This window comes from Chelmon rostratus, chromosome 12 (assembly GCF_017976325.1).
Source record: "Chelmon rostratus isolate fCheRos1 chromosome 12, fCheRos1.pri, whole genome shotgun sequence".
NCBI lineage: Eukaryota > Metazoa > Chordata > Actinopteri > Chaetodontiformes > Chaetodontidae > Chelmon > Chelmon rostratus.
Genome location: NC_055669.1, coordinates 24,039,242 through 24,066,230, shown reverse-complemented (window position 1 = coordinate 24,066,230; position 26,989 = coordinate 24,039,242). Strand labels below are relative to the sequence as shown.

Sequence of the window (26,989 nt, the reverse complement as noted above, 5' to 3'; positions counted from 1 at the left end):
CTCGCTGTCTTTTACAGAAAAAGCTCCAGTGGCGGATGCTGAGGAGGTGCAGAAGGCCGACGTCTCCTCCACAGGACAGGGTGTCATTGATAAAGACACCCTGGGGCCCATGATGCTGGAGGTATGTTCAGCCAAACTCTGGGAGGGATAGTGACACAAAACAGAACATTAGCTGGAGGTGCAATGATAACACCAAGAATGATTATTCTAAGTATTTGTATTGACATCGATGGCCGGTAATTGGCCTACTTAGGAGTAGTCACATTTAAATAATATTATGTTTCAAAATGGGGCAGTGCACCATAATTTTCTAAAATGTTAGAATTATTGTGGGAGCTCTTGCTTTGCTCCGAATCACACAATAATAACAGTGCAATTGTGGCAAAAGTACAAACACTGAAAGGACAGATGTCTTCAGCAGGTCTGCAGGAGCGTCTTTCGGACTTTAATTGACGTTGTACTCTACAGCTACGCAGACAGATAAGAGTTCCTCTGGCTAGCGACAATGCCGTCATCAAGCCGACTCTGTCTGTCTGTGTGTGTGTGTGTGTGTGTGTGTGCACGTGTGTGTGGTGACGTATATCATGGGACCCAATGAGGTATAAATACCTTTTCAGAAAAGCCAGATTAGAAAAGGAGGGGAGGAGTTTGACCACACACACACAGAGAGACACAGGCTATATATAGCTTTCACCACCAACAACATTGACTGAGGTGCCATTCTAGCCGAGACAGTTTCTATTCTATTCTGTTCTATTGCATTCTCTTCTACACCAGCATTAGGATGATAAGCAGGCAGACGTACGGTAGGAGGCTAGTGTAGACATGTGGTAGGCTAGAGGACAAATCACAGTCTGTGCATACGGTGTACTGTAGGTGGAAAATGCTGAGTTGACGGGAATGAAAGGATGAAAACACACACACACACACACACACACACAGAGTGCTAGAGAAGCCAATGCAGACTTGCTGTAATATCTTGAATTAAATAGCATACTGCAGGTTACTGATGGTATTTTTCGAGGCATAATTAAGGAGCACTGTTTAAATTTGTGTCGGTTTTCACAACAAAATACCCAGATTTACTTTTAAAGCAGGACACATTTTGAAGCACGCAGATCTGAAATTGATTCATTTGTTCCTGCAAGAAGAAGACACAGTAAACGCGGTCCCCTGCTGGCGAGCATGCATCAGAATACACTTCTACAAACAAGAAGTGAACAACAATGCTGATGAAGTGCCAAATTTGCTCATTTAGGATGAGAATAAATGGACAAACTTTGAATATATTGTATGATGTATTTTAGCAGGCAGTCAAACCCAAACTGGAGGAGTAAAACCTCAAGTTTCACATTCACTTCTGTTAAATGAGTCTAATGAGCTTTGGGTGGAGAGTTCAGAAGTGCTTTAATTGACATCACATCTCCGCTCTTTATCCCTCTTTACCTTACTCTCTCCTCTTTTTTTCTTTCCCTTCTTTCCCTCCTGCTGGCCTTATACCTTCTTCCTACCTCTAATCTCCCTCTACGTTGTCTTCTTCCTCCTCTCCTTCACTCTTGCCTCTCACTTTCTCTTCTTCCTCTTCCCTCTCTCCAAACATCCTCAACATCCTACTCCAAATTTGTTTCCATTCTCTCCTCTCTGCTCTTTCTCCTCTACTTTCCTGTCCTTCTCCTCATCCCTTCCCTTCATCTCCTTCTCCCTGTCTCCTCTGCCCTCTCACCTTTCCCTCACCCCTCAGGCCCTGGATGGCTTCTTTTTTGTGGTCAACATGGAGGGCAACATCGTGTTTGTCTCGGAGAACGTCAGTCAGTATTTGCGGTACCAGCAGGAGGAGCTGATGAATACTAGCGTCTACAGCGTGCTGCACGTTGGAGATCATTCCGAGTTTGTTAAGAACCTCCTGCCAAAGAGCTTGGGTAAGAACTGCAGAAGGTTCACTGGAATGTGGCCTGACAGAGGACTCTATTCTGCTTTTGATCACAACGCTAAAAAGAGTGAAGAAGATTCTCCTCAGCGAGATGGTCCAGATCAAACAGGCTTGATAAACACCTGTCTTTTCATTAATGCATCTAATTAGCTCATGCTGCATGACTAACATGTAGCAGCCAGTAGCTTCTCTCTCACGTGTCCATGCAGAGTATGAGCATTACTGTGAAATCATCTTGTCTTTAGCTCTGGTCTCTTCTCCAAACCACTCCCAAGTTTTACCTTGAGATGAGTCACCTCCATGAACCTGAACAAAGTGTTAACTAGCCGTCAAACCTGTAAGCTTAAACTAAGTTCAAAGAGCTTGTCGGTTCCAGCTGCTGCAGAGAAGCCAAGCACTGTTGCTGTGTCCAGAGGACACGCAGCTAGCTGAATTGTTGAATAGTCATTTCCAATTTCCAGCGTCTCAATACCCCAATATTTCTGACAGACCTTGATGGAAAAAGTTTAGATAAGAGCTAAATTTTGTTAATAACGTGCAGCTAGCGAAGTGAAATACCTTACCAGGGCTTCTCATCTAAAGCTACATCACCACGTCTGTCTCATCATGGTGAAACACCACCACTTCATGTTAATCTGCTGTTTTCACCCCTTTTCGCAGTACAGCAGTCCGGTGTTGCATAGTGATGATCTCCAGCTTTTCACTGAACGTGCTTCTCCTTTCTGCTTCGTCGTCTCTCTTTGTCTCCCAGTCAATCATCGCAGCGGTGATTCGTCCAGCAGGAACAGCCACACCTTCAACTGTCGCATGCTGATCAACCCTCATGCCGACGCTGAAGGCCGGCCGGCGTCTGACCAGCAGGACGCGTCACAGCAGAAGTACGAGACCATGCAGTGTTTTTCAGTCTCCGAACCCAAGTCTATCAAGGAGGAAGGGGAAGGTATTGTCTCCAACTGTCTGATTTAAATTTGACGTTATTCTGATTCAGCCTCTGCTTTTCCATTTTCCCTCTCAGTCTGTCTCTCTTGATTTGTTCCCTCCTTTTCATGTCTCTGGATAAATTCCTCTTTCTTCTTAGTTTTGCCCTTCCTCTCCTACATGTTAAACCTCGCTATATTTTCTTCTTTTTCCACCTTTCCATCTCTGTCTTGACTTTCTGTCCTTCTCCCATCACTTTTTCCATTCCCACTTTCCCAGTCTCTTGTGTCCTGTCCTCCTTTCATCAACACTCCTCTCTCCTTGTCCTCCCATCCACCGGGAGAGACTAATTAGCGTGTGGCACTTTGTCATCTTCCCGTCTTATCTTACCACACACATACACACGAGGGAAAAGAATCTGTCTGGCACTCTAATTTTAGATGTCTGACAACCAGATATTGTGCCAATCTCTCCCCTGACAGGAGCAGGATGTCTGGTGGACAGATGGAGGGCTGCAGGTTGAGACTGAGGTTTAGGCTGATGTTAAAGCTCAGGCTTAGTCGCAGATTGGGAGGTTGAGGCTGAGGTTGGTCATCATGTTGAACTTCATATCAATGCAGCAGTATGATTGTGGTCTAGCTGTGGTTGGAAAATGAAGGTGAGAATGAAATTAAGGTTGAAGGTTTGGGAGATGGCTTTGCTGCTTAATGCCATCGTCTCTCTCAACGAGAAACTTGTAGGAGAAAACACAGGCAGCCCGTGCCGACCAATCATAGATCCAACACATTATCTCTGAAGACGCTTTAACCTTAACACGCATTTTGAAGCTACATGGGAAGGCTCCATAGCTAAACAGTGACCCACGTAACCCTTTAACACACAACCATGCTTTGAAATCAAGCTTTATTGCCAAGTTTTGGGTGAGGTTAAGGTTGGGGTGAAGTTTGATTTTGAATTTGAAACAGTGACTGAGCTTCATCTTTGAAACTTTTGACACTAGGGTGGAGGCTTTTAGTGGTTCTGACTTGTGAAATGAGAATGAAGCTGCAGTTGCATCTAATGTTTGGTTTAATGTCGGATTTAACGCTGTGACTGATACAAGGTTGAGGTTGTTATTGGGATTTAGGTCGAAACAGGGACTGTCATTAGTCTGGGGCGCACCACCAGAGTAACTGCAGCCGTTTAACAGTCATTCGAATGACACTTTAGGGCTGCAAGTAAAAACTATGCATGCTCATTACTCAGAAACACATTATGCATATTGCTTTGATTTAAAGACATATAGCCACCTAAAAATTAGATAACATACACCTGACAGAGCAGCATCCGTTTATTAACTGAGTCTAATAGCAGAAAGTAAAGTCCACTGTTAAACTTCCGGCTGCAGGACTGAGGTGAGTTCAGATCTTGGACTTCGTCTGAGTTTCAGATCTTTTGTGATTTACTTAAAAGAAGTCAAGTGAACCCTTGGAAGCATACATTATCTCTATGAAGGTACAGATAGAGGCAGCGTGATTAATAAGGCAGACTTATTACCTAGTATTTTGAATGAGGGAAGCTGTGAAGCTGTATCAGGTGGAGGACCAGAAGACCACCCAAGAGAGGGGGAGTGAGCCAAACACACACCCCCATCACCAAAGGAAAAAGACATCCACAATTGCAATCACATTCTCTCTTTTATTTTTAGATACATGTTGCATTAGTTCATGAAGGATTATTTTGACCCATACTTTTCCAAACGTGCAGATTTCCAGTCATGTCTCATCTGTGTGGCAAGAAGAGTCCCCGTCAAAGAGAGACCTGTGATGCCCACGTACGAGAGCTTCACCACGCGACAGGACCTTCAAGGTAGGCGGAGGAGGAGGAGGAGGTTCTGCTGTTAGTACATCATGTGATTAGTATACATCACTGTATGTTTTGGCAAGACTGTGTGTGTGGCGATGGGAGAAGACAGATTTGTAGATTGTCTGCGTCTTGGTTGCAGTAATTACCCCACTGCTCCACATACAGGCAAACATCTAAAACATGACAGTAATATGTTAACACCAGGTGTTCTACCTGTGCAGGTAAGATCACGTCCCTGGACACCAGTCTGCTCCGTGCGTCCGTGAAGCCGGGCTGGGAGGATCTGGTCCGGCGGTGCATTCAGAGGTTCCACCTGCAGAATGACGGGGAGATGTCCTTCGCCAAGAAACACCAGCAAGATGGTGAGGAAGACGACTCAGAGCTCACGCTTGCAGCCTGTAACTAATAAACTAAACCTAATGGAGGCTTTTGCAGCCAAAACATCCTCGTTTTAATACTAAGACCTTGTCGTTCTTTGTCTTTTCCTGGTGATTCTTGCACTGCACTTATGTTTCAGCTGTACATCATATTCTGTCTCGCTCGACGGCTGCCAGTCATGTGTTCAGATTTTCTGTCTGTCTCCCTGCAGTGTTGAGGAACGGCCATGCGCTCAGCCCCCTCTACAGATTCTCCCTGGCAGACGGCACCATCGTCTCAGCTCACACAAAGAGCAAGCTGGTCAGGTCTCCAGCCACCAACGAACCACAGCTCTACATGTCCCTGCACATCCTGCAGAGGTAGCAGACTCTTTCTCTACATGCTACTCTAGGTGCTGGCTGCCTTTTAGCGAAATAATGAATGAAAGAACAATTCTTTTAAATTTAGTTTCCTGTCCAAATGAATAGAAGCAGTGTCTGGCTACTTATAAATCCTTCATGTGAACGTTATCAGAGACTCCAACTTTAAAAGGTTGCATCAAATCCTACACCTGCTGATCTTTTTGGCTGTAATTTTTTTCTATTGTCTTAATGAGGAAGAGCCTCTTCCTGGACAAGAGACTTGTTTGAACTGAATCTCTTATTTCAGTTCAGCAAAGGTTTATCGTTATGGGTGAGTTTATGTTCTGCCAAGACCAGCAAAAGAAACAGGATTGAAGGCACGTGAAAATTATTCTAAACCTATTAAATATATATAGGTATTAAAACCAATGTTAATTTTTCTACAGGCAGCAAGATTTTTAAACAAGAATCCACTTATTCAGTCTCAAACCCAAAGTGAGTGTGCAACAGAGAACAGAGAGTGAGACGCTGTATGATCAGAGGCGATAAATCATCTCTGCCAACAAGAACTGAAAGCAACATTAAAGGACTCTGTTAAACCTGCAGGCAGCCAGTCCAGAGAAAGCTTCGTACCTCTCCACCGATCAGTAGATGCAATGAGAACCTGAAGGTTTGAGGAGTCATGTTATAGGATTTCTTGATAATGGATCTGGCCTGTAATCCAGAGCTAACTTTTCATAAAACTAAATTTTCACTCTTTTTGAGAAGTCTATAATTTTAAGCATAATTACTTCAATGACATGATAAGTTAGTATGAAAAGATATTATTTGCAGCGTATCTCCCTCCTCGTCTTTCCGCTTGTTGGTCTGTGTCGATCACATGCTCCCTCTCTCTCAGTGTTTGCGGTTTCCTCTTGATTTGGACAAAGGGGGGGACACAGCAATGTGGATTAAGAACAAAGAGCCTGTTATTCAGAACCGCATGTACAGACCAAAACTGACACAAGCACTACCAGTCAGTCCAGTCTACAGTATCTCCATCCCTCCCTCCCACCACCGGGAGCGACTGCGACTCAACCAGCATCCAGCCTTTGGCATGACCATTCGGAGTCAGCAATTGGACAGCAGTCAGAAAACAATGCCAGGACTGTTACCCGGAGCATTCGGGGATCAATGGCGAGAACTTGGCCTTTTTACTTCCACAAGTTTCACATTCAAAATTATCGCTCCAGCATCCAGCACAATCAGAGCTTTGTGTTCGGTGCAGGGCTGAAGCCGATCCGTGTTTAAAGCTCTCTCTCTGTTTCAGCTTTAGGCCTCGTTACAACTGTGTTTTCTCAGTTGTGTACACAGTTTCAGAGCTGCTCTCTGTTCTACTGTATGACATGTCTGATGGGGGCTGAAAGAAAGGAAGTTATTTCATCTCGCCATGATGCACTTTTTACTGAATCCAAAATGCAACTGCTTTTAATAGAGATTTACTGCTAATCACTGGTTGGAATATTACATTTGTTTAACTGCTGTCATCAGTTATTAGACTAAAGAATTAATTCAGGGTCCACTTCCTAGCTATTTTTTGGCTGTCGACTGCATCTCAAGATATGTGAGGGTTTTTTTTTTAAATAGTGTGCTCTAAAAATGGCCAAGATGCTGGGTAACATGGCATTATAGATGCAATATATACATACGGCCACTGAGCTATGGTATAAACCAGGCATCTCAAACCGGTTCCATAAAGGACCGCGTGGCTGCAGGTTTTCATTCCAACCCAGGAGGAGCACATCAGGCCAACCAATCAACATCAAGGGATCACTTAGTTGTCAGCTGAAGACTGAGATCAGCTGATTAATTGATTCCAGCCTGGTGTGTTCCTCCTTGGTTGGAATGAAAACTTGCAGCCACGCGGCCCTTTATGGAACCGGTTTGAGATGCCTGGTATAAACAGAATGAGCTATCCTCAAATCTGATAGGCCAGCAGATGCCCATTAATTAATCAAGAGTACACGCACACGGGATTAAAGCTTGCAAACTTTGCTAGACTGAACAAGGAACCTGTCAACCCCACCTTGTCTTCAGCCAATTTAAAAAAGGGATAAAACAGAAAAAAAGAACAAAGCCAAACACTTTCAAAGTACACTCAAGATATAAATGAATACAAATGGATTAGACATAGAAAATATGTGAGAATATTCAAAAAACAAAATTTAAGTGGGCTACAGAATAATACAAAAACATTCAAGATTCAGTAGACCTCGAAAAATACTGGTTAAGGGATCAAAAAATGAAGGATACTGGTATGTATGTATGAATATAGTGAAGTTACAAGATGACCATAAGCAGTATAATACCGTCTGACTTGGGTGTTCCATGATTATAATGGATTCTAAGTCACTTAAGATGGTTCTTTTTATTATTATTATTATTATTTTTATTAAACCTTTATTTTACCAGGAATATTAGCCCATTGAGATTAAAAATCTCTTTCCTAGGGCGTCCTGGCCAAGTGGCAGCACAAGTTACAAAGTTAAAAATTTCAATTTGATTATAAAAACAATTCAATTAAAACAAGTACAAATCAGGGATTCAGTCTCAAGTGTTCTCATTTTGGAATTAAAATTGCTCAATGGAATCAGTTCTGTTAGTTTCATGTCCTTTTGCAGCTTCTTTGCCTCCAAGTCAACCACATTACAGTGTTGGAACACAGAGATTGCAGGTTTTATTGCTTTTAGATCCTATATTGTTTTGTCTGATTTACTCAGTGAACATTAGCTAGCTGCCGATGCGGTTTAATAACATCATTCCCAAGATTCATACCTCGACATATTCACACATACCATCGGCCAATGAGCAGCCGGCACTCCTCTGGAGCAGGTCTGATTCTTGTGTCTGTTGTCTTTTTCTTCCAGGGAGAACATGGGCGGCATGACCGGAGACCAGGGCATGGCCAAGCCAATGACTCCAACCAGTGTGAGTGGTCCCTCCCCTTCCCCTGATGCCAGTGTCACCAGCAACACGCACCACTCCACCACGGCCCCTGGCGCCCCTGGACGTGGTTTTGTATCTGTATCAGGTCGGGCGTCCACGCCTCAGGGAAACACCCATGCACACAAGCTGGGTAGCCCTTCAGGCCATGGAAGCCCCAGCGTCACCTCTGGGGCCCAGGGTGCCATGTTGTCTCCTCGCCATCGCCAGAGCCCCAGCATGGCGGCTAGTAGCAGCAGTTGTAGTAGCCCCCACCTCGCCCAGCATCCCCCTGGTTCTTTCTCTCCTGCAGCTGGCCTCCATTCGCCATCATCTGTGTGCAGCAGCACAGGAAATGGCCAAGTGTTCAACTCCCTCAGTGCACTGCAGACCCTCACCCAGGGCCACAGGATCTCCCAGGGACTCCCTGAGGGGCAGCATCCAGAGTCACCTGACAGAAAGCCACCTGCCCTTCAGAGTCCTCTTCACAGCAGCAGTGCTAGTGGCCAACTAGCTAAGAACAATTCCAGCTTAGAGGCTGACTTATTTGGAACTTTTGGGGAGCAGCAGAACTTGTTGTCATCACAAGACCAGGAGGGTGAGCAGGAGGAGGGGAGAGACGGTGACCCTGACAGCTTCGGAGGTGATGGAAGCTTAGGGGAGCTCGGCGACCCCTCAAATCGCCTTCTGAACACAAAAGGGCATACTAAGCTGCTCCAGCTCCTCACCACCAAATTAGAACCCTCAGATCCCTGCTCACCACCGCGGCCCCTGGGGGACGACCAGGACTGTAAGGACCAGCTGGGTGGGATTGGGGGTGTGGGTGGGGCTGGGCATAACAACCACTCCACCTCCTTAAAGGAGAAACACAAAATTCTCCACAGGTTGCTGCAGACCAGCACCTCGCCCGTGGAGCTGGCAAAGCTAACGGCCGAGGCTACCGGAAAAGACCCCATTGGTCCAGAGTCGGCTTCAGGTGACAGCATGGCCGCCCTAGGTGAACTCTGCACAAAACAGGAGCCTGGGAGCCCCAAAAAGAAGGACAATGCGCTGCTTCGCTATCTGTTGGACAGGGATGATAACGGCATCCTGGATAAAGCCATCAAGATGGAATCTGCTGATGGGCCGAAGCTCTCCAACATTAAGACAGAGAAGCAGGAAGCAGGTTTCAACATGGCGGATCAGGTCAGTATCGTTGACAGTCAGGAAAATTATTTGCCCGCAATTTTGATTATCAATTAATAATTCAAGTAATTTATAAAGATGCTAATTGGTGCTTTGCTGCTTCCAGACACATAAAGAGTTCTTTCAAATGCACAGAAATGTCCAATATGTCTTTAAGATTTTTGGTATATTAACTGATATTATGATATTACTATGATATACTGATGTTATTATTACATATGACAAATATTACATATTATTACAAAACAAGACTTTTTCTCTCTCCACTTTCCCCCACCCCTCAAAATACAGCCTTCAAAGCTTGAACCAGTTACCTCTGACTGATAACACACCTCACACTGACAGCTAGCTGTGAGACTTAGATTTCTGAAACTGTGGTGATGCCTGTTTGCAAGTTACTTCTGAAAATGTTAATTAGTGAAAGTACTGTACAGTAATCTGTTAAAATGAGATTTGTTAGCGTCAATACTTAGCAAATGTGGGTTATTTTCAAAATTGGACCTGGACCCAAAATGTTACTGTTAATCAAAAAACACTCTTATAAAACATTAGATAATAATGCAATAATGCAAACCTGCCAATAGTTAGCATTTTAGCATGCTCTTTTAGCATTTATCTGTGAGTACCACGTAGCTTTTCTGTTATACACTAAGGTTGATATTTTGACCTTCTCATGGTGCTTCATGAAAAGTTATCTGGATTCATCCTCTGAGGACTAATAATGCCGGTGCAAAGGTTAACTAGCATGGCTGCAACACTGCATCAGAAGGATGATAGCATGCATCAGCCAGGTTGCATAAAAATTGCTTTGGTCGCATCTGATATATCTTGTTTTAGGGGCACATGGACTAAACAAGCTGATGATTGTGTCAGATGCGTGTTGGCCTCCTCTTTGATGGCAGGCTGTCAGGAGTCAGCCTGGAAACACAAGATGCTCTGTCAAAGGAGGTGGAAGAGAAGAATCAGGAGCATTAGAATGAGAATTAAAAACCACCATACATCCCTCTATGGAGCTTTATGTACTATATTTGAAACACTCTTACAGCAATAGCAGAGGAATTTAGTTATACCCAAAGGCTCAACTGGGGAAAATCTCTACTAGAAGTAATGACCAGTGATTAACTTTTGACATCGGTTGGACATGAGCGGGTCCTGTATGAGTTGAATGTGCAGTAGAGTAGACCTGGGTGATTCATGGTGAAAGGGGGATCAATCTACCAGAGTGTTGTCATGCTTATTTAAAGTGCAGGTGCACTGACGTAGTTGGAAGTAGGTCCAGGAAGGGCCTGAAGGCGCCCTACTGAGCTTCTAAAGAGAGACAAAGGCGACTCTCCTGCCAGCAGTTGTGCCTCCGGGCGGCGGAGGCTGGAAGGGAGGCAGCCGTTCAGAGGCTCCCATCCTGAAAGGGTTGGTTCGTAGTTTGCAGATTACGCCGACAGCTTTGTTGAGTCGGTCTTGATGGTGCCGGGTGCATGCTTCAGGTTAGGGCTTTTGAGCAGAACAGGAAGAACAGAAAGACAAAGCAAAGAACAAAGCAGCTGACGAACACAATGTCAGTATGTTGCCAGTGTTTGTGTTCTCATGCGCACGAGCAAATCAAATGAAGCTTTATGCAGCACATTTTTTTTGAACAATTACAGGGGCTTAAATTAGAGGTGCTGCTTTGTGTGAGTGGACAGAAGTTGTGATGAGGAAGTGTTGGAGAACATGTGGCAGTATGTGACATGTACCTGGATTACAAAGTGTGTCTTTGTGTGAGACTGTGAACTGTATTTTATGATGGTGCGTATCGTGTGTGTGTGTGTGATAGAGAGATAGCAAACAAGTGACAGTGTGTGTAATTTCTTAGTGTGTGTTTGCATGTTATATCTTGCTGCTCCTGAGTAACATATACCTGTATGTTATTTGTGTTTTATTAAGACTCTTTGACCTTAATTCAAATTAAATGTTATGCCAAAAAAGGTGCAGTTTGCATGAAGTAGAGTCATGGTGAAGGGCATTACCCATTGTAAAAAGAAAAAAAATGTAGAATATGTAAAACAAAACAGACATTTTCTAACTTATTCCCATCTTCTCTGATACTTTTGGCCCTGTTTTACTGGGAGACGTACAAAGCTAACCTCTCTCCATCTAGTTGAGCTTTGGCTGATAAACCCAGCAGCAGATGAAGGCAGCGCGTTCCTCTATGGTGGCTGCTTAGGAGACGGCAGCAGCAGCCTCCAGTGAAAATAATGGCCTCTGTCTGCACAATGTTGCACGCATGTGTTTGATGTGAAATTCTAGAAAGGCTCCAGGAAGGTTGGCTTTTTACTAGAAAACTTCACTTAACCGCGACAAGCTCACTACCTTTTGGCTAACTAGTGCTGTTTCAGACACGGTACACAAGTCTGCATATCATAATTGTGTTTGGTGTACAATCACTGTTGCTAAAGTTTAGACTGACAGGTGGTGAGACTTGAGCTAGAACTAAAGGCTCAGGGTTTCATGTATGTGTGTGATTTGATGTATAAACTGACAGCTATTTGAGACCCACAGGGCGTTTGTAAAATAGTGACTGACAGCAATGCTGGGGGCAGCTGATGATTAATTTGCTGCATAAACACACACATTAGCTCCACATGGCCAAGGTTGGCTTCATCACAGGTTCTTCACCTGTCCAACAAAAAATAGATTGTGAAAAGTTGGGGGGGGGGGGAAGACATGTCCCTCTCATTATCCCCACTTGTAATTCTGCCCTTGATGTGTGGCCATGCCGTGTTCACTCTGTGTGTGTGTGTGTGCATATACACCCTGGCTAAACAGAGCTGTGACTGTGTCTTACTGTACATCACACATGACCTCATTAGTGCTGGCAGTTTATATTTAGCTCCTCCTCTATTCATCAGCCAAACAGCCGGAGGAAATCATTCCTGTCACTGTGTGTGTGTGTGTGTGTGTGTGTGTGTGTGTGTGTGTGTGTGTGTGTGTGTGTGTGTGTTCTTGAGTTAAATTGCACTGTGATACTGAGGGGGGGTTACAGTTTCTCTGTTGTTGTTCTTCAGAAGTGAATATCAGATTTCATGTTTTCATTACATTAAAATGTATTTTCTTTTAATGTTGCTGTCTTGCTGCTTATCCATGCTACCTTTTAATTTTCTTTTTTGTTTTCATTTAGTATGTATTTTTTTATGATGTTAACATTGGGAAAGACACAAATATAATACAAATATATTTTTGTAGCTGAAACCCTCAAAATACACCTGAACTGAAAGCCTCCCTGTATCTTTGTTGGCAGAAACAGATTCATCACCTGCATGTAAGAAAGTGAAAATGGAATTTGTCCCTCAAAATGTCTTCGAAAGCAAGAGCGTCTTTTAAATATAAGATTGTCACTAACAGTAAAATAGAAAGGCTTCTCTGATCTTGACAATACTGCATGTGCTTTAAATTAAGGATCACATACAAGAGATTATTAGTGCTTGGATTTCACAGGTACATAAATGCCACAGAGACTTGGTTGATATCAAATTACATTAGTGAACCCAGTGGCAATGAGAAGATGTCCCTGGATGGTGTCTTTTAAATGTTTTGGCCTGAGGAATGTAGCTCATTGGTGCTAATGTCAGGTGATGTTAAGCTATATTTTCTACAGCACAAAAAACTTTTTTTTTTAATGAAAAATATTCACATTCACATGTCATGTTTTGCACCAGGTAAGCTTCTAATTTAAAGTAACTACTTTTCTTCTAATTCTGTTTTTTCCCACGTCTGATCTCAGACCAGTGAGTTGGAGGACCTGCTGGAGGACCTACAGAGTGGCGGCCAGCAGCAGCTGTTCGCTGGTCAACCGCCAATCAGAAGGCCGGCTTCGTCTTCGTCCTCCTCTTCCTCAGTACCACCTGGTTCTTCTGTGGACAAACAGACCATCATCAGCAACATCCTGCAGATGCAAGACAGCAGCAGCAGCAGCCCCACCAACCAGCACAGAGCCTTCCCTCCCATCAGCCCCGCAAGTACGTCATTTCTTTATAATCTTTGAGAGAACGCAGATACCTTCGTCATATCTTTGTCTCAGGATTTGTACAATATTGTATATAACAAATTAGTTAAAGAAAAACTTTTCTTTTGTGTTTACCTGCTGCCCCTGGGTCACATCTTCAAAAAACGCAACATACTGTGTCACTGCTATGCTGATGACACACATCTATTTTCCTGTAAAAGTTAATGATTCCCCCCAGCTGGTACATTAGAGACGTGTTTGTCAGAGGTCCATCAGTGGATGGGCAAAAATTTCCTGCATTTGAATGAACACAAGACCAAAATGCTGCCTGTTGGTCCAGCAAGATCACATTGCTTTTCACAGACTTTTCCATTAACCTTGATGGCAGCACAACTTTTCAGACCCATGTAGTTGAAAACCTGATAATAGTGTTCCCTCTCTGACATTTGAGCCAAACATCGAGTATATAACACAAACTATCTTCTTTCTCTTTTGTAGCATAGCCCGAATACGCCCCAGTTGATCGAAATCAGAAGCTGAAACCCTCGTACATGTCTTCATCACATCTAGAATAAAGTACTGTAATGCATTTTTCTCTGGCCTACCAAAGACAGCGACAAAAAGTCTCCGATCTGTCTGGAACGCAGCTCCCAGAGTTCTCACAAGATCTAAGAAGTTGGATCATATAACACCGCTACTGATGCATTTGGCTGCCGGTCCACGCAAGAACTGAAATCCACCTTCTTACCCATAAGGCTTTAAATGGACTGGCTCCCTCATATATCTCCAGCCTTTTTTTTCCACATACTCCATCACATCATGCCAGTTACTCAACTTTCCCTGATTTAATAGGAACTCTTGGTGATTGAGCCTTTGCCTTTGACTTGTAAAATGTACACAGACTTTCTGGATGATGTGCACTTTAAATAAGCAGAAGCTAAAGTTGAAGTTCTTCCACCCACCAGGCTTTACTGGTGCCAGGCCGGGCCAACTGGGTCGAGGAGCTCCTCCGGTCAGGAGCACATCTCTAGACAGCAGTATGGGCCCCAACCCCAATGCTGGGAGGCCATTTCCTCCTCAGCACAGGAACAACGGCCCCTACTCCTTACTGCAGCAGCAACAGCCGCAAGGCATGATGGGAACCCATGGAACCATGGCCAACCAGGCTGCAATGACCAATCCAGGTGAGGCAGGAAAAGAAATGGTATCCTGTCAGTCCTGCCCAGCTTTTTGAACTAATACACGCTCACGCATATGAGCGCTGCATCCTGTTTTTTGTGTGTAATTTTTGCTTCACAGCACTTTGGCATACATTAGTTTTCATTACTTAAATTTCCTTGTAAAGAATTTTATCCCATTTTGAAAAATAAGTGAAAGTTTCTGCTAACATTGAACTTTATTAAATACAGATGTAAGGTTATTTCCAGGTGAATCACTGGAAAGTGATAGTGTTCTTGAGTTGGTTTGCATTAGATATACATTTTCTGACCTCTTAGTTCCTTCCAAGAAAAATAAAGGTTTAATATTCCGTGTTGTATTAAATGACTTTAAGAATCAAGTCTGATTATTTCTACTCTCCCCAAATCAGGCATGCTGAGTAACGGGGCAATGCGGGGCTCCATGCAGCAGGGCTGGGGTCCCCAGGGGCCCATAGGGGGCACTGTGGGGCCAGTAATGGGCCAGGGGGTTGGACCTGGTCGCATGGTCCCCAACATGAACACTGCACTGCCCACGAGAGGCCCGCTTGGATCCAGAGCCATGGTCAACATGCAGATGATGGGCAACGGTGAGAAGAAAAGCCAGAAAGAAAAAAACTTGCATGCATCAAAAGCTGAACTGATTCCGATATTTTGGGTTCCTGTTTGTTCCTTTCAGAGATGGAGATGACAAACCCGGCCTACCAACAGCAACATGCTCCACCCAATCAGACTGCACCGTGGCCAGACCGAATGATAACTATGGATCACTATGGAAACCAAAGCAGGTATGGCATTCACTCTATCCCAAAGCATAAAAGAAAAATTAGGCACAAGCAGCAGTTCTAGGGTTCAGGCATGGGCTCTGTGTGGACCCTTTACTCTGCCAATAACATCAAGTTAACTTCCAGGCCACCGTACGGCGTCCCCCAGGAGGACGGGATGGGGTGCTGCGACACCGGGCCTGAGGGCCAGCCAGATGAAGGAGCCCTGCTGAGCCAGCTGTGCTCAGTGTTGAAGGACTATGAGGGCCTGGAAGAGATCGACAAGATGCTGGGAATCCCGACGCTGGCTGGACAGGTGAGCCCCCTCAAACTGACTTGTTATAGGTTATGTTAAACAGAAAATAACTTCTTATGCAGAGTGACAATAATGTCCTCCCACCGTGCAGGGTCCTCTAACAGACCAGGACCAGTACCTCGGCACCTCGGACCCTGCAGCCAGCATGAAGCCTCTCCTGTACAGTCAACACTACGGTGGCCAGCAAGCTTATGGCGGCATGCCTCCTGATGGTGGGTTCCACGGCCCCTCTATGAGCGGCCACATGGGGCCACAGAGGATGCCGCCGGCCGGTTACCCCCCCATGATGAGGATGCCTGGGAGCGCGGGGCCCAGATCGGTCGGGATGAGGCCGGGGGGACCTAATCCAGGAGTGCCACCTCAGCCCAACAACCTGAGGCTCCAGCTGCAGCACCGACTCCAGGCCCAGCTGGTAGGTGGTTTTCTATCACTATTCTGATATTGTCCAACCACAAACCAGGAATGCTGCAGTAAACAGATGGGCCAGACTGTCACATCCAGTTGGTGACTTGGCTTCATGCCAAATCACATCAAAAAGCAGCAAAACAAAATGAATTTACATGTCCTGGCATAATACTGTAGGTGGTGCTGCATGTTTGGTGATGAAGTCACGAATTGGAAGGTGCAACACAGCTAACGCGAACCTTCCTACATTCAAGGTTGTGACTGTCAAGGTTGTTTGCAAATGCATACGTACACTCTCACCACGATTTACTTCAGCTCAGTGAGAAAAGCCACTGATTAAGGCAATTTCACTGCAGTAAGCTGAAAACGTATTGATTCATGTTGTGGTATTTTGTATCTATGCATGGGATCCTTTTGCACTTTGGTGATCCCGTGTGGCAGAAAAAATACCCTCATCAGAATAAAAGTACATCAGATTTGTATTGATGGAGCACTTACCCGCTGTTATGGAAACACTTTGTGATTCACTTCTGCCTGTGTTGATTTGTCCCTGCTAATGACAGCGTTTAATACACGGCATTACACTTTGGTAAACAGAATAGTTAGAGGGGATGAGTGCTTTTCTTTGTGGCAATCACAAATCTGTTAGGTAGGAAAACAGTATTTATGTTATTTATGTTTAACTTCCTGCCACAAACATTCCTGCTGTAAAAGGCTGCTGTAAAATTGTAACTTGTCATCCAGCTTGTATTAACGATGATTTAAACTAATGAACGTGCACCCTGAGGGAAAGTCTAAAAACACATGCAGCAAAACTGGAAGAGTTTTTGTTCTTTTCTATCAGCAGCTTTATTTATCTGTCAGAGCTAAATCAGTCAGTTTTATTGAGTAAATCAGATATTTATGGTGAGGCTCTTCTCTTATTAATACAATCACAAAAACACCTTCTGTCTCTTGTTCCCTGTAAACATTTTGAAAATGTAGTCATGGATGGTGACACACCTTGAATCCTCGTTTCATCCCGTGTGCCAAACCTCGCCATCACGGAAAAGACATGGTTGTCTTCTTAAACGCAGCCTCTTTTCGCTCTTCCTCCTTATTCCTTATGTGATGCAGCTGAGCAGACCGTGATGCCAACAGGGTTCACTGAGTTCAAACAGCAGCCAGAAAAGAGCAAATGTGCTTCAGCTTTCTGCCTTCATCAGCGATTCCCTGCTGCTGAGACGTTTAACAATGAACACACATGACATGCACAAATTCATGCACTCGCTCATGAAGATGATTGCATGTTCAGATTTAACGCTATGGGACTGACTAGTTGTTAAAGGACCAGTGTGCAGGATTTAGTGGAATCTACTGGAAGAAATGGAACATAGTATTATGTTTTCACTAGTTTATAATCACTCAATCAAGTGTGCTATCGTTAGCTTAAAATGAGCTCTTTATATCTACAGAGGGAGTGAGTCTTCTTCCACAGAGTCCGCCATGTTTCACCGCCATGTTTCTACAGTAGCCTGAATGGACAAACCAAGCGCTGGTTCTAGAGAGCGCCTTTTGCTTTTTTCGTGGCCACCGTCCACTGTCCAATCCACCATACTGGACCTTTAGCACACGTGTCTGTCTCTTTAAAGAGTCCCATGATATTCCTCTTGTGACTGCATGTGCAGAACGTTTATGTCCTGATACCGTATTTGTTTCCAAGCGTATGCGAGTCATCTCATGTTTCTTTCTACATTTTTCCCTTTCTTGTATTTTAGTTTGTATGATAGTTAAATATGTGCATTTTAAGAGGGTTAATCCCTAACTGTTGTTATGATAATTCATCACAAGAGACTCACTTCTTGCTCTGGTCATCCATATATGCAGATTTAATTCCAACATATTTAAGTCTGCACTGCCCCCTGGTGGAGAATTGAGGGAAAACAGCTTGTGTATGTCAACTAAAATAGCACCGATGATTTCACAGTGTGTTCAGACGTGAGACACGACTCTTGCACTTCCATCTTTGCATTTCTTTTGCTGCCAGTGGGAAAAAAAAGTCTGGAAGAAAGCTCCAAATAATCCATCTGTCATCTGCAAACACATAAATGAGTCATTCAGGTGAAGGTTTTAACACTGAAAAAAATACTTGACATACAGGATTTCATGTGAAAAGTTAAGCATTTCAGACAAACCTCCTATATCGTCAAATTAAAATATGCTGTACCACGGCAGGTGTGATACAAATATCTTTTGTACAGAAGTATCATTTGATATTATTATTGTTTAATTATTATTTGGAGCATTAGTGGCCCCACAGGAGTCTAACAAGACCCAAACCATAATGGTCTTGCTGGCTTTTAGCAGCACTGACAGAGGAGCAGTCAAGTAATCTTAATGTATGAGTGTGATAAATTATTACACCATAGAAGAAGCCGGCAGACTGTCAGTGTAAAAACAAGGTTAAATCGAGTTGTTCATCAGAGAAACCTGCAGGTAATAAAGTGATGATGTATTTTTTACATCTGAATGGTTGTTGCTGTCTTCTGTAATTTTCTGCTAAGATTAATGAAGCACTCTGTCTGTCCCCCCCACGCAGAACCGTCAGCCAATGGCGAACCAGATGAGTGGAGTGCCCAATATGAATCTACCTCTAAGGTCTAATGTACCAAACCAGGTCAGTCTGAGGCATAGTCTGTTGCCTCCTGAAAGGAATTCAGATAATTAGACTCAGTCACTTACAAGACCGAACAATTGTACATTACACCACATATTGTAACTAACTTTAACTTTACATCACGTCTGAGGTTATTATAGTATTACTGTGAGTATTTGATGATGACGTATGCACCTGGTGTGTCGGTTGGTTGGTTGTTCTTGCTTGTGAACCACTGGGCCTTTCCAGGCTTTTGATTGAAACGTGTTGCTGCATCAAATTCAGAATAAGCAGATATTTACAAAAATTAATGAATCTGATCAGGGAGAACATTAAATGTATTGTTTTTGTGCTCTTTTTAATTGAGCTTATGTCAGAAAGGCTCAGCAAACTATCATTCTCTGTTTTATTTAGATTTTATACAGCGTCCCAGTGTTTCATTTAATTTAAGTGTTTCTCTCTGCAGGGAACCCTCAACGCCCAGATGCTGGCCCAGCGTCAGCGCGAGTACCTCAACAACCACCTACGCCAACGCCAGCAGCAGCAGCAGCAGCAGCAGCAGCACATGCACCAGCAGCGTGCCATGATGATGCGGACTCAGGGCATCAACATGCCACCTAACATGCCCAGCGGGGGCGCCGCTCCTACGCCGATGCCCATAGGCGGCACCAACCCGCGGCTCCCGCAGGGCAACCCGCAGCAGTTCCCCTACCCGGCCTCCAGCTACGGTACCGGCCTGCCCTCTCCTCCTCCGCCTCCTCCTCCCCATCCCAGCTCCTCCAGCCCCTTCTCCCCTCTCTCCCCAAGCCATCACCTGGCTAGCCAGGGCATGATGGGAAGTGTAGGCGGGCAGTACAGCGGGGTAATGAGTCCACCATCACAGCACAGTGCCTTCCAGTTCAGCAGTTCAGGTATACGATAAGAGCGATGGCTGACGCAGTCGCTTTTTCTGTTGTGGTGGCGGTAATCAAATGTAATCAGATTTCTTCAGACTTTCTCAACCAGTTGAAGTCCTTTCTGAAGGTGATCGGGTGTGTTTGATGGCTGCATGTTTAAAATAATTTCTCGCACTATTTAGTTACATTTATGCTCAGGTTAACTGTGTCTATGATTCTGACCCTGTCATCAACCAGTCAGGACACCACTTATAGGGATTTTGTAGGGAACCGACTCTGGTGGCAGCTCCGGTGAATCAAAAATCTTATCTTTTCTTTTATTTATTGTCTTCCTGTGTCTTCTGTCAGTGTTTCTTTATCTCATATGTCCAACAAAAATGATTCCTGGGGATTTTGTACAAAGGTTCGGGGCATCAAAGACATCAGTTTGTTGTCGGGCATGTTGACGGAGATGCACATGCTGGCTGCTTTGGACATTGAACTTGTTTTCTTCAGGTTGTTTCAAGTCACCTTTAAATTAACCAAGAACTGGGTGTTAAGCACTGACATTATTTCTTCTGGTTTAGCTGCGAGATCATTCCCATTTATCTTGTGTGTATTAGCTTTTTTTAAGACCTCCACATAATGTCTGATTCCTTGTTAAGGATCTTAGAGCAGAGTAGAAACCGAGTAACTTTATATTACTATTTGTTAGAATATCTGTTCTTCCTGGGGTCCAACTACACGTAAACACTATTATTTAATTTTTAGATATCAGAGTCCGAGTTCCCACCCTGGTTATCATGCCTGTGCATGCAGTTTAACTCTTTTATCTACTCCAATCTGCAGGAATGAGCCAGCAGCAGCAACACCAGGACCCAGTGTCAGGCTTTCCCTGTGGGGCTGCGACCCCGCAGAGCCCCCTGTTGTCCCCCAGGATGGGGCAGGGTCAAAACCCGATGCTGCAGCAGAACCAGGGTCAAACTCAGCCCCAGGGCCCGAACCAAGGAAGCGCACCGGGCTACCAGGCGAGCAGCGACATGAACGGATGGCCCCAACCTGCCAACATCTCCACCAGCAACAGGTAACGACAAATCACCAGCTCTAATGTGAACATGATTTTAGTTTTGTGTCAGTGTTATACATGACTCAGTCTGCCTCCTTCCAGTGTGTACCCACAACAGTCCCAGTCCCAGTACTCCACACAACCCAGCGGAGGAATGTACAGCAGCAACAACAACATGAACCTGGTGGTCATGGCCAGCAACGGCGGCAACATGAACCAGATGTCGGGCCAGATGAGCGTCATGAATACCGAGCAGGTGAGCGATGAGCTGAGATGCTGCTGCTGATTCACGCCAGTGCGTACGCTTACTCGATGTTCATTTTAATCGTTCGACTTATATTCATCGTGTTATTCTCACCATTGCAGGTGAGCGACAGCGGACTGATCCTGGGACAGCTGGCAGGAATTGACATGTTGACACAAGAGGGTGAAGCCAACTCTGTAAGTACAAGATTCTTGTTTTTGTGCACATTTCTTTGTACAGTATTTGATAATGTTAAATCTGTCATGTACTAATTATACATAGTTTAATAATAATAATACATTTCAAGTCCAATTTCATTCTTAGTGCAAATGCCACAACTTAACCACCTCATCCACGGCACTAATATCTGCTGTTGTCCCTCTACCAGCTGAGGATGCACATCTGCAGAATGCATCATCTCAAGTTTGATTAAACATGATCTTTGCTCTCATGTTTCAGGCCTTGAGGAGCTCAGACTAACTTAAACAGTGTCATTTGTTCTATTACTTGCCATAATTCTATAAAAATGCCCATGAAAACACTTTAGGACATCCGCATAAGAGTCCAGGAAATCTCTTGAAGCAGATTCTGTTGATTTGACATGTTAGAGAAAAAAGGACGTAACAGAAGACAAAGATTTGAGCCCAGTCGTCTTTTTTAATTTCCCTCGATGATCCTGATTTTGCGTCTTCTACAGAACTTCTGCTGACCCCGGCCGCGGCTGAGTCGAGGTAACACCGGAGCTCATGCAGAAACACCGACGCCCACTCAAGCATCGAGGAGCTGAGGACACATGATGGAGACACTGCTCGGTCTGTCCCAGCAGCCGGCTCAGAGCCACTTAAACAGAGAGGACGTGTAAAGATTTCTGAACTGCATTCACGTCAGTGTGGCTTTCTTCACACCGATTTAACATTTTATGCAAAAAGCCAGAAGTCACGGGGAGACATCTGAACCATCCTGACAGCAAATGCACAACAGGAGGAAACCAACAACACAAAAAGGATGTTGTTTCACTGCTAAGTCTGGGTTTGTGGGAAACTGTATTTTAGCTAGTTACTGAGGGTTATGCTTTGATGCTTGGTAATGTAACAATACACATTTTATTTATCTGCATACTGTATTCTGCAGAAAAACTGGTTTTCAAACAATCAGATGAGCTGGAGCTGGAGTTGGAACGAACCAAACAGCAACCATTTTTCTTTGCAAGTGAAAATGCAAAGCTTTATATCTTCATTAACTGCATAGATTTACATTAACGGGAGCTTAGCTGGACTGAACGCACACTGGATTTTATCAAGGATGTTATTGGCACTTATGTTTCTTTTTGCTCCTCGAAATCAAAGTAAACTTAGTGAAGGTAAAGGAAAAGCATAAGAAGAACACCAGAACCAGGGGCAAGCAGTAACGTCGTGTTTTAGACGGGAGACACAAAATGACGAACACATGGGCGGAGCAAACAGCTTTTCACTTGCAGCTCGCACGTGCAGCGTTTGCCGATCTCTGGTCAGATGAATGTATTCCTAACGTTTTCCCTCTGAAAACACTCAGCTGTAATCCATCGGAAGGTCTCTGAAGTGTATTTGTGATGTGTGTGTGAAAGAAATGACGTCGACGGATTTAATCTTTTGTGATTCTGTTTCAGAGCCTGACTGAAAACGTCGAATGAGAAGGCTTATGAAAAATATTCTACAGGTATTTATAGTTTTGAAGAAGTTTTAGAGATTCTTTGTATGACGCAAAAAGTCAAGGATATCTTTCTTTAAGAGAAATCTCTCAAAATGGTACATTTTGATGTCGATTTTAAAATTAATATATTTCAACTGCTGTAGTGACGGGGGAGCTGTACCCCTATTTAATGACTTTTTGAATGAAGGTGAATGTGTATAGATAGTGTACATACAGATTTATAAAAACCCTTTTCCCCCAAGTGATATTGCAAAACAGCAGTTTGGCGTTTTAGTCCAACAAACATTTCTCAGAGAGCAGAAATAATTTACTGGTAAAATTAAACGTCAGTGTGCAGGTCAGTACGTCAGCTTGCTAAGCTAAGCTTCAATGCACGCTGGTCAAAATATAGCACGTGTTTGTTCTTGCGACCATCGTGGAGCAAAAGTCGGTCAGAATGTCGGCTAACTGGTTTTCCAAGCTAGAAATCAGCTGGCTTTCTGCAGCTGTTCACAGTGTGAATGTTCAGCTAAGCTAACTAGCTAGCCTAGCATCAGTAGTTTGAAGGTTCCCAGTCAGATGCCACACGCTCCACGACTGCCATGAAATTTGGCACCGACATTCAGATTTCCTGTACATGAAATAACTTCAATGCCCTGGACTTCTCACCTAGCGCCATCATCAGGACGACCTTTAATTCGTGCAGCACTGTGGTTTATGGCCAAATACCTGCAAGACGAATGACATTCCCATCAGCCTCTGCTGTACCCTGCTGTGCTCATTAGCAACTCTTAGCATGCCGAGACGCTGAACCAAACAGCGAGCGTTACACCTGCACCTGCTGCAGCATGTTAAAGTTATTGTGAGCATGACAGGAAGTCTGCAGTCATCAGAAAACGGTCTGTCCTCTCTGCCCACTGAGATTTGACCAGTGAAATTATTTCTGCCTCCAAAGCAGCTTTGCCTCGAAAACAATATGTGCGCAACTGATCGAGCTCCGCGCTACCGCCATTCATTTTAAATCTGCACTTCGTGGTTGCAATGTACTGGCCTGCAGGAGTCACTCGTGCATTACAGGCTGAAGCTGAAGGACATAAACAAAGTGTAGTGTTTGTTGTGTTGGGTGAAGCTGTGACTATGAGTCTCTGCATAATCTGTGTGATGTACATGAATTCAAACAGTCTCAGAAGGATGCTAAGTTTTGCGCCAAGGATAAAGTGTGACCTGGTCCCTATAAACAGATTAATTACGCCAAATTAGAGCTTTCTATTTTTTACAAAGGAGAGCAGGTGACCCAGAGCTTTTACAATCCACATGTTATACGGACTATATGGGCTTTTACAGACTGGACCTCTAGCGTTTTGGGAATTGTTTCATCGAATCATCTGAAAGGTGCTCTGTTATTCATTAGGTGCTGCCTTGTAATTGTGAACAAAGCCGACTGTAACTGGCATCGTGGATTTCTCGAACCCGTCTTTCTCTCCTTCGGATGGTCCAGAAATCTGTTGAGCGCAAACTGTAACGACGACGTACAATTACTGCCCGAAAGAAGAATGTGAAAATGCAAACTAACTGCAAAATGAAAGTTTTTTTTGTTTTTTGTTTTTTTTGTTTTTTTTTTTTGTGTGTGTGTGTGTGCGCGCTGATCCCATTTTTCGTCCATGTCCTTCCAGCTTTCAGTACAGTAAATTATACTCCGGTGTGGAAGCATATTGTGAAGCCTGTACGAGAAAATGTAAGCCATGGAAATGTCCTGAATGTCAAACTGTCTGCAAACGTTTAAGGCAATCAAGAGCGGATGTAAACACTCATGTACAGTAACTCCTAATGTTTTAGATGAAGGTGAATTATTTTCTCTTGATTTTGACTCATACATTATACATATATATTGAAGAATTCATAGATGGATATTTTATCAATTGAAAAATACTGTAACTCATGTAAGTACCTTAAGATGCTAAAGACAAAGCATAATGCCTTAGATCTGTGATTCTGTGTCTGGTGTATAACTGTAAGGTTTACAGGTGTATTATATGAGTCACATTCTGCTGAGTGAGTGTTTCACTGTAGCTTAGAATAATAATAATAATTAGACAAGCAGGATTTTTCTATTTTATCCCAAGAAGTGACACTAAGCTGTGTTAACCTGTGTATAAACTCATGGAAATTACAGTGATTTTTCTGTCAGCATTGCTAATCAAATTATTTTGTTTGTACTTACACTGTATTGTTTTACCACCTAACGCAGTGTTTTGTTAAAGGGGCATTAAGTCATCTTTGACCTTTGCGACCTCTGTTGGTGACCAGGAGGTACTGCAGCAACATCAGTGCATCCCTAGATGGCGTTTGAACACTTTGAGCTACGGTAGCCTGTAAATGACATTAATAGCACAGCCAGAAATGAAAGTAGTGGTCTAACCCTAATGCAGCTCAAAATAAGCACCCATCTCTGACATTAAACGCTTACAAAGGTTAATATTGGACAAAATTCCAATCAGAAATTCAAAGTTCAGCTTCCTGGGACATGCGTTTCACCTTTTTTCATTTAACTAAAGAAGCTCTCAGATGTTAAACATGTCTCACACTGATTGAATGTATTTTTTTTTATTATATAAATAGAAGGAATGTGAAAATTAAGGTAGCTTATAGTTTCTTTGTTCACCAACTGGAGTCGCATCACTGGGGCTGTTAAAGTTAGATTTCACTGAGATCTTTTTCAAGCTGTTGACATTTTTTAAATTTTCCTCTCATTTAGTTTCTTTCGTATTTAAAGCTACTGCGTGTAAAATGTGATTATAGCATCTTAAAATTATTCTAATGGTGTGACTTCATTTTGGGGAAAAATGCAGCAGTCGTTTTACTTCAGTTCAGGGCTCTTTTGTGATTCCACCACCGGATGGCGCTGAGGTCACACTGGTGATGCTGGTCTGCATAAAACAACGATGCAGGTGGAAAATTCAAAAGGTTTTTCCTGTATTGTTGGACTTCCAGCAGTCTTCAGGATATTTAAAGCTGTGCTGCGACAGGAAGCTTCTTGTAGCTTGATGGGGAGACTTTATAGCATTTGTAGCTGAATGTTTTATTCTACAACAGAGAGCGCAGAGTTATTGTTTAAAGCCACTCGTGGAAGTCAGAAGGTTTAAATCTGGAATGATAGAAATCTCAGAAACTGGTGAAATATTCATCAGACAAAGCTCCTGTGCCTCCACAGAGACATGGATTTTTGGTGAAGCAGAAAATATACTTTTTGCCCCTTTCAGAATATTTTCGGGGACTGAATAAACCGGGATCAGGCCACTCTGAAATGTTACTCCTGAGTTTTTGTCTGATCAGCTGTCAGTCGTACCGTTTGTAAAATGTGCTGATGTCTGAACGTATTTCACAGTACAAATGTAAATCAGAGCTTTATGTCAGAGCAGAAGGAGAGTGCAGCTTTTCAAAGATCACTGATTGTGCTTCAAGAGATTTTTTTTTAATCATCCTCTCTGCCCTGATGTTCATGTTAAATATCTCAGTGGTGACTCAATCCAGTACAGACAGTTTATTCAGAGTGTGTTATTATGCAAAAGTCCAGACGTTCACACCACTTTATGCAAGATGTCGACTCTAATGTTGCTTTTGCCAATGCTGCTCGTTAATTTATGATTCATGCCACTGTAAATAAATTATTTTTATTGAGCGGGACTGCCTCTGTCTCTTTATTTCATCCACTCTGAAGCAACTGGTCCTATATGCTCTATTTACAGGAACAGTAATGTAGTGCAGACCTGACAGTGACTGCCTGTCAGTGAATGAATGAAAAGACAATTATCCACCCACAGAGAAATGATTCATGCCTCATCGCTCTTTTAAAATGTATTTCACGGTGTGTGTGTGTGTGCAGTGCTCACTTTTCAGCAGCAGGAGGCGCCATGTTCCAGGTAATTAAAAGAGCATGTGGTCATACTTATTAGGGACACGGGGCAACGTCCCGAGTCACTTATTACTATCCCGCGCGTTTCTTCTTCTTCTTATTATTATTAGGGACACGGGGCACGCTCCGAGGCACTGGCTCCTGCAGCTCTGCTGCAGGAGCCAGTGACTCGGGGCGTAGCCCCGAGTCACTTATTACTATCCCGCGCGTTTCTTCTTCTTCTTATTAGGGACACGGGGCAACGTCCCGAGTCACTGGCTCCTACAGCTATGAAATAGCTGCAGGAGCCAGTGACTCGGGGCGTAGCCCCGAGTCACTTATTACTATCCCGCGCGTTTCTTCTTCTTCTTATTATTATTATTATTTTTCA

The 26,989-nt window shown here is 43.6% G+C and overlaps 1 protein-coding gene across 3 annotated transcripts in view; it reads left to right on the top strand.

Moving 5' to 3' along the window:
• LOC121614885 (nuclear receptor coactivator 2-like) overlaps window positions 1-26,384 on the top strand; it is a 54,904-nt gene extending 28,520 nt beyond the window's left edge. For 2 of the 3 annotated variants that reach the window (XM_041948974.1, XM_041948975.1), the window contains 19 exons: window positions 18-121; window positions 1,742-1,919; window positions 2,682-2,870; window positions 4,595-4,696; window positions 4,915-5,055; window positions 5,283-5,430; window positions 8,319-9,558; window positions 13,316-13,550; window positions 14,503-14,721; window positions 15,126-15,323; window positions 15,413-15,521; window positions 15,645-15,813; window positions 15,905-16,225; window positions 18,797-18,874; window positions 19,320-19,764; window positions 20,578-20,812; window positions 20,897-21,050; window positions 21,161-21,235; window positions 21,736-26,384. In XM_041948974.1, the coding sequence (XP_041804908.1) occupies window positions 18-121; window positions 1,742-1,919; window positions 2,682-2,870; window positions 4,595-4,696; window positions 4,915-5,055; window positions 5,283-5,430; window positions 8,319-9,558; window positions 13,316-13,550; window positions 14,503-14,721; window positions 15,126-15,323; window positions 15,413-15,521; window positions 15,645-15,813; window positions 15,905-16,225; window positions 18,797-18,874; window positions 19,320-19,764; window positions 20,578-20,812; window positions 20,897-21,050; window positions 21,161-21,235; window positions 21,736-21,747 (4,352 nt within the window). In that variant the 3' untranslated portion in view covers window positions 21,748-26,384. The remainder of the gene's footprint in view (window positions 1-17; window positions 122-1,741; window positions 1,920-2,681; window positions 2,871-4,594; window positions 4,697-4,914; window positions 5,056-5,282; window positions 5,431-8,318; window positions 9,559-13,315; window positions 13,551-14,502; window positions 14,722-15,125; window positions 15,324-15,412; window positions 15,522-15,644; window positions 15,814-15,904; window positions 16,226-18,796; window positions 18,875-19,319; window positions 19,765-20,577; window positions 20,813-20,896; window positions 21,051-21,160; window positions 21,236-21,735) is intronic. The other variant, XM_041948977.1, reaches the window with a different exon arrangement.
• Window positions 26,385-26,989: the final 605 nt, after the last annotated feature.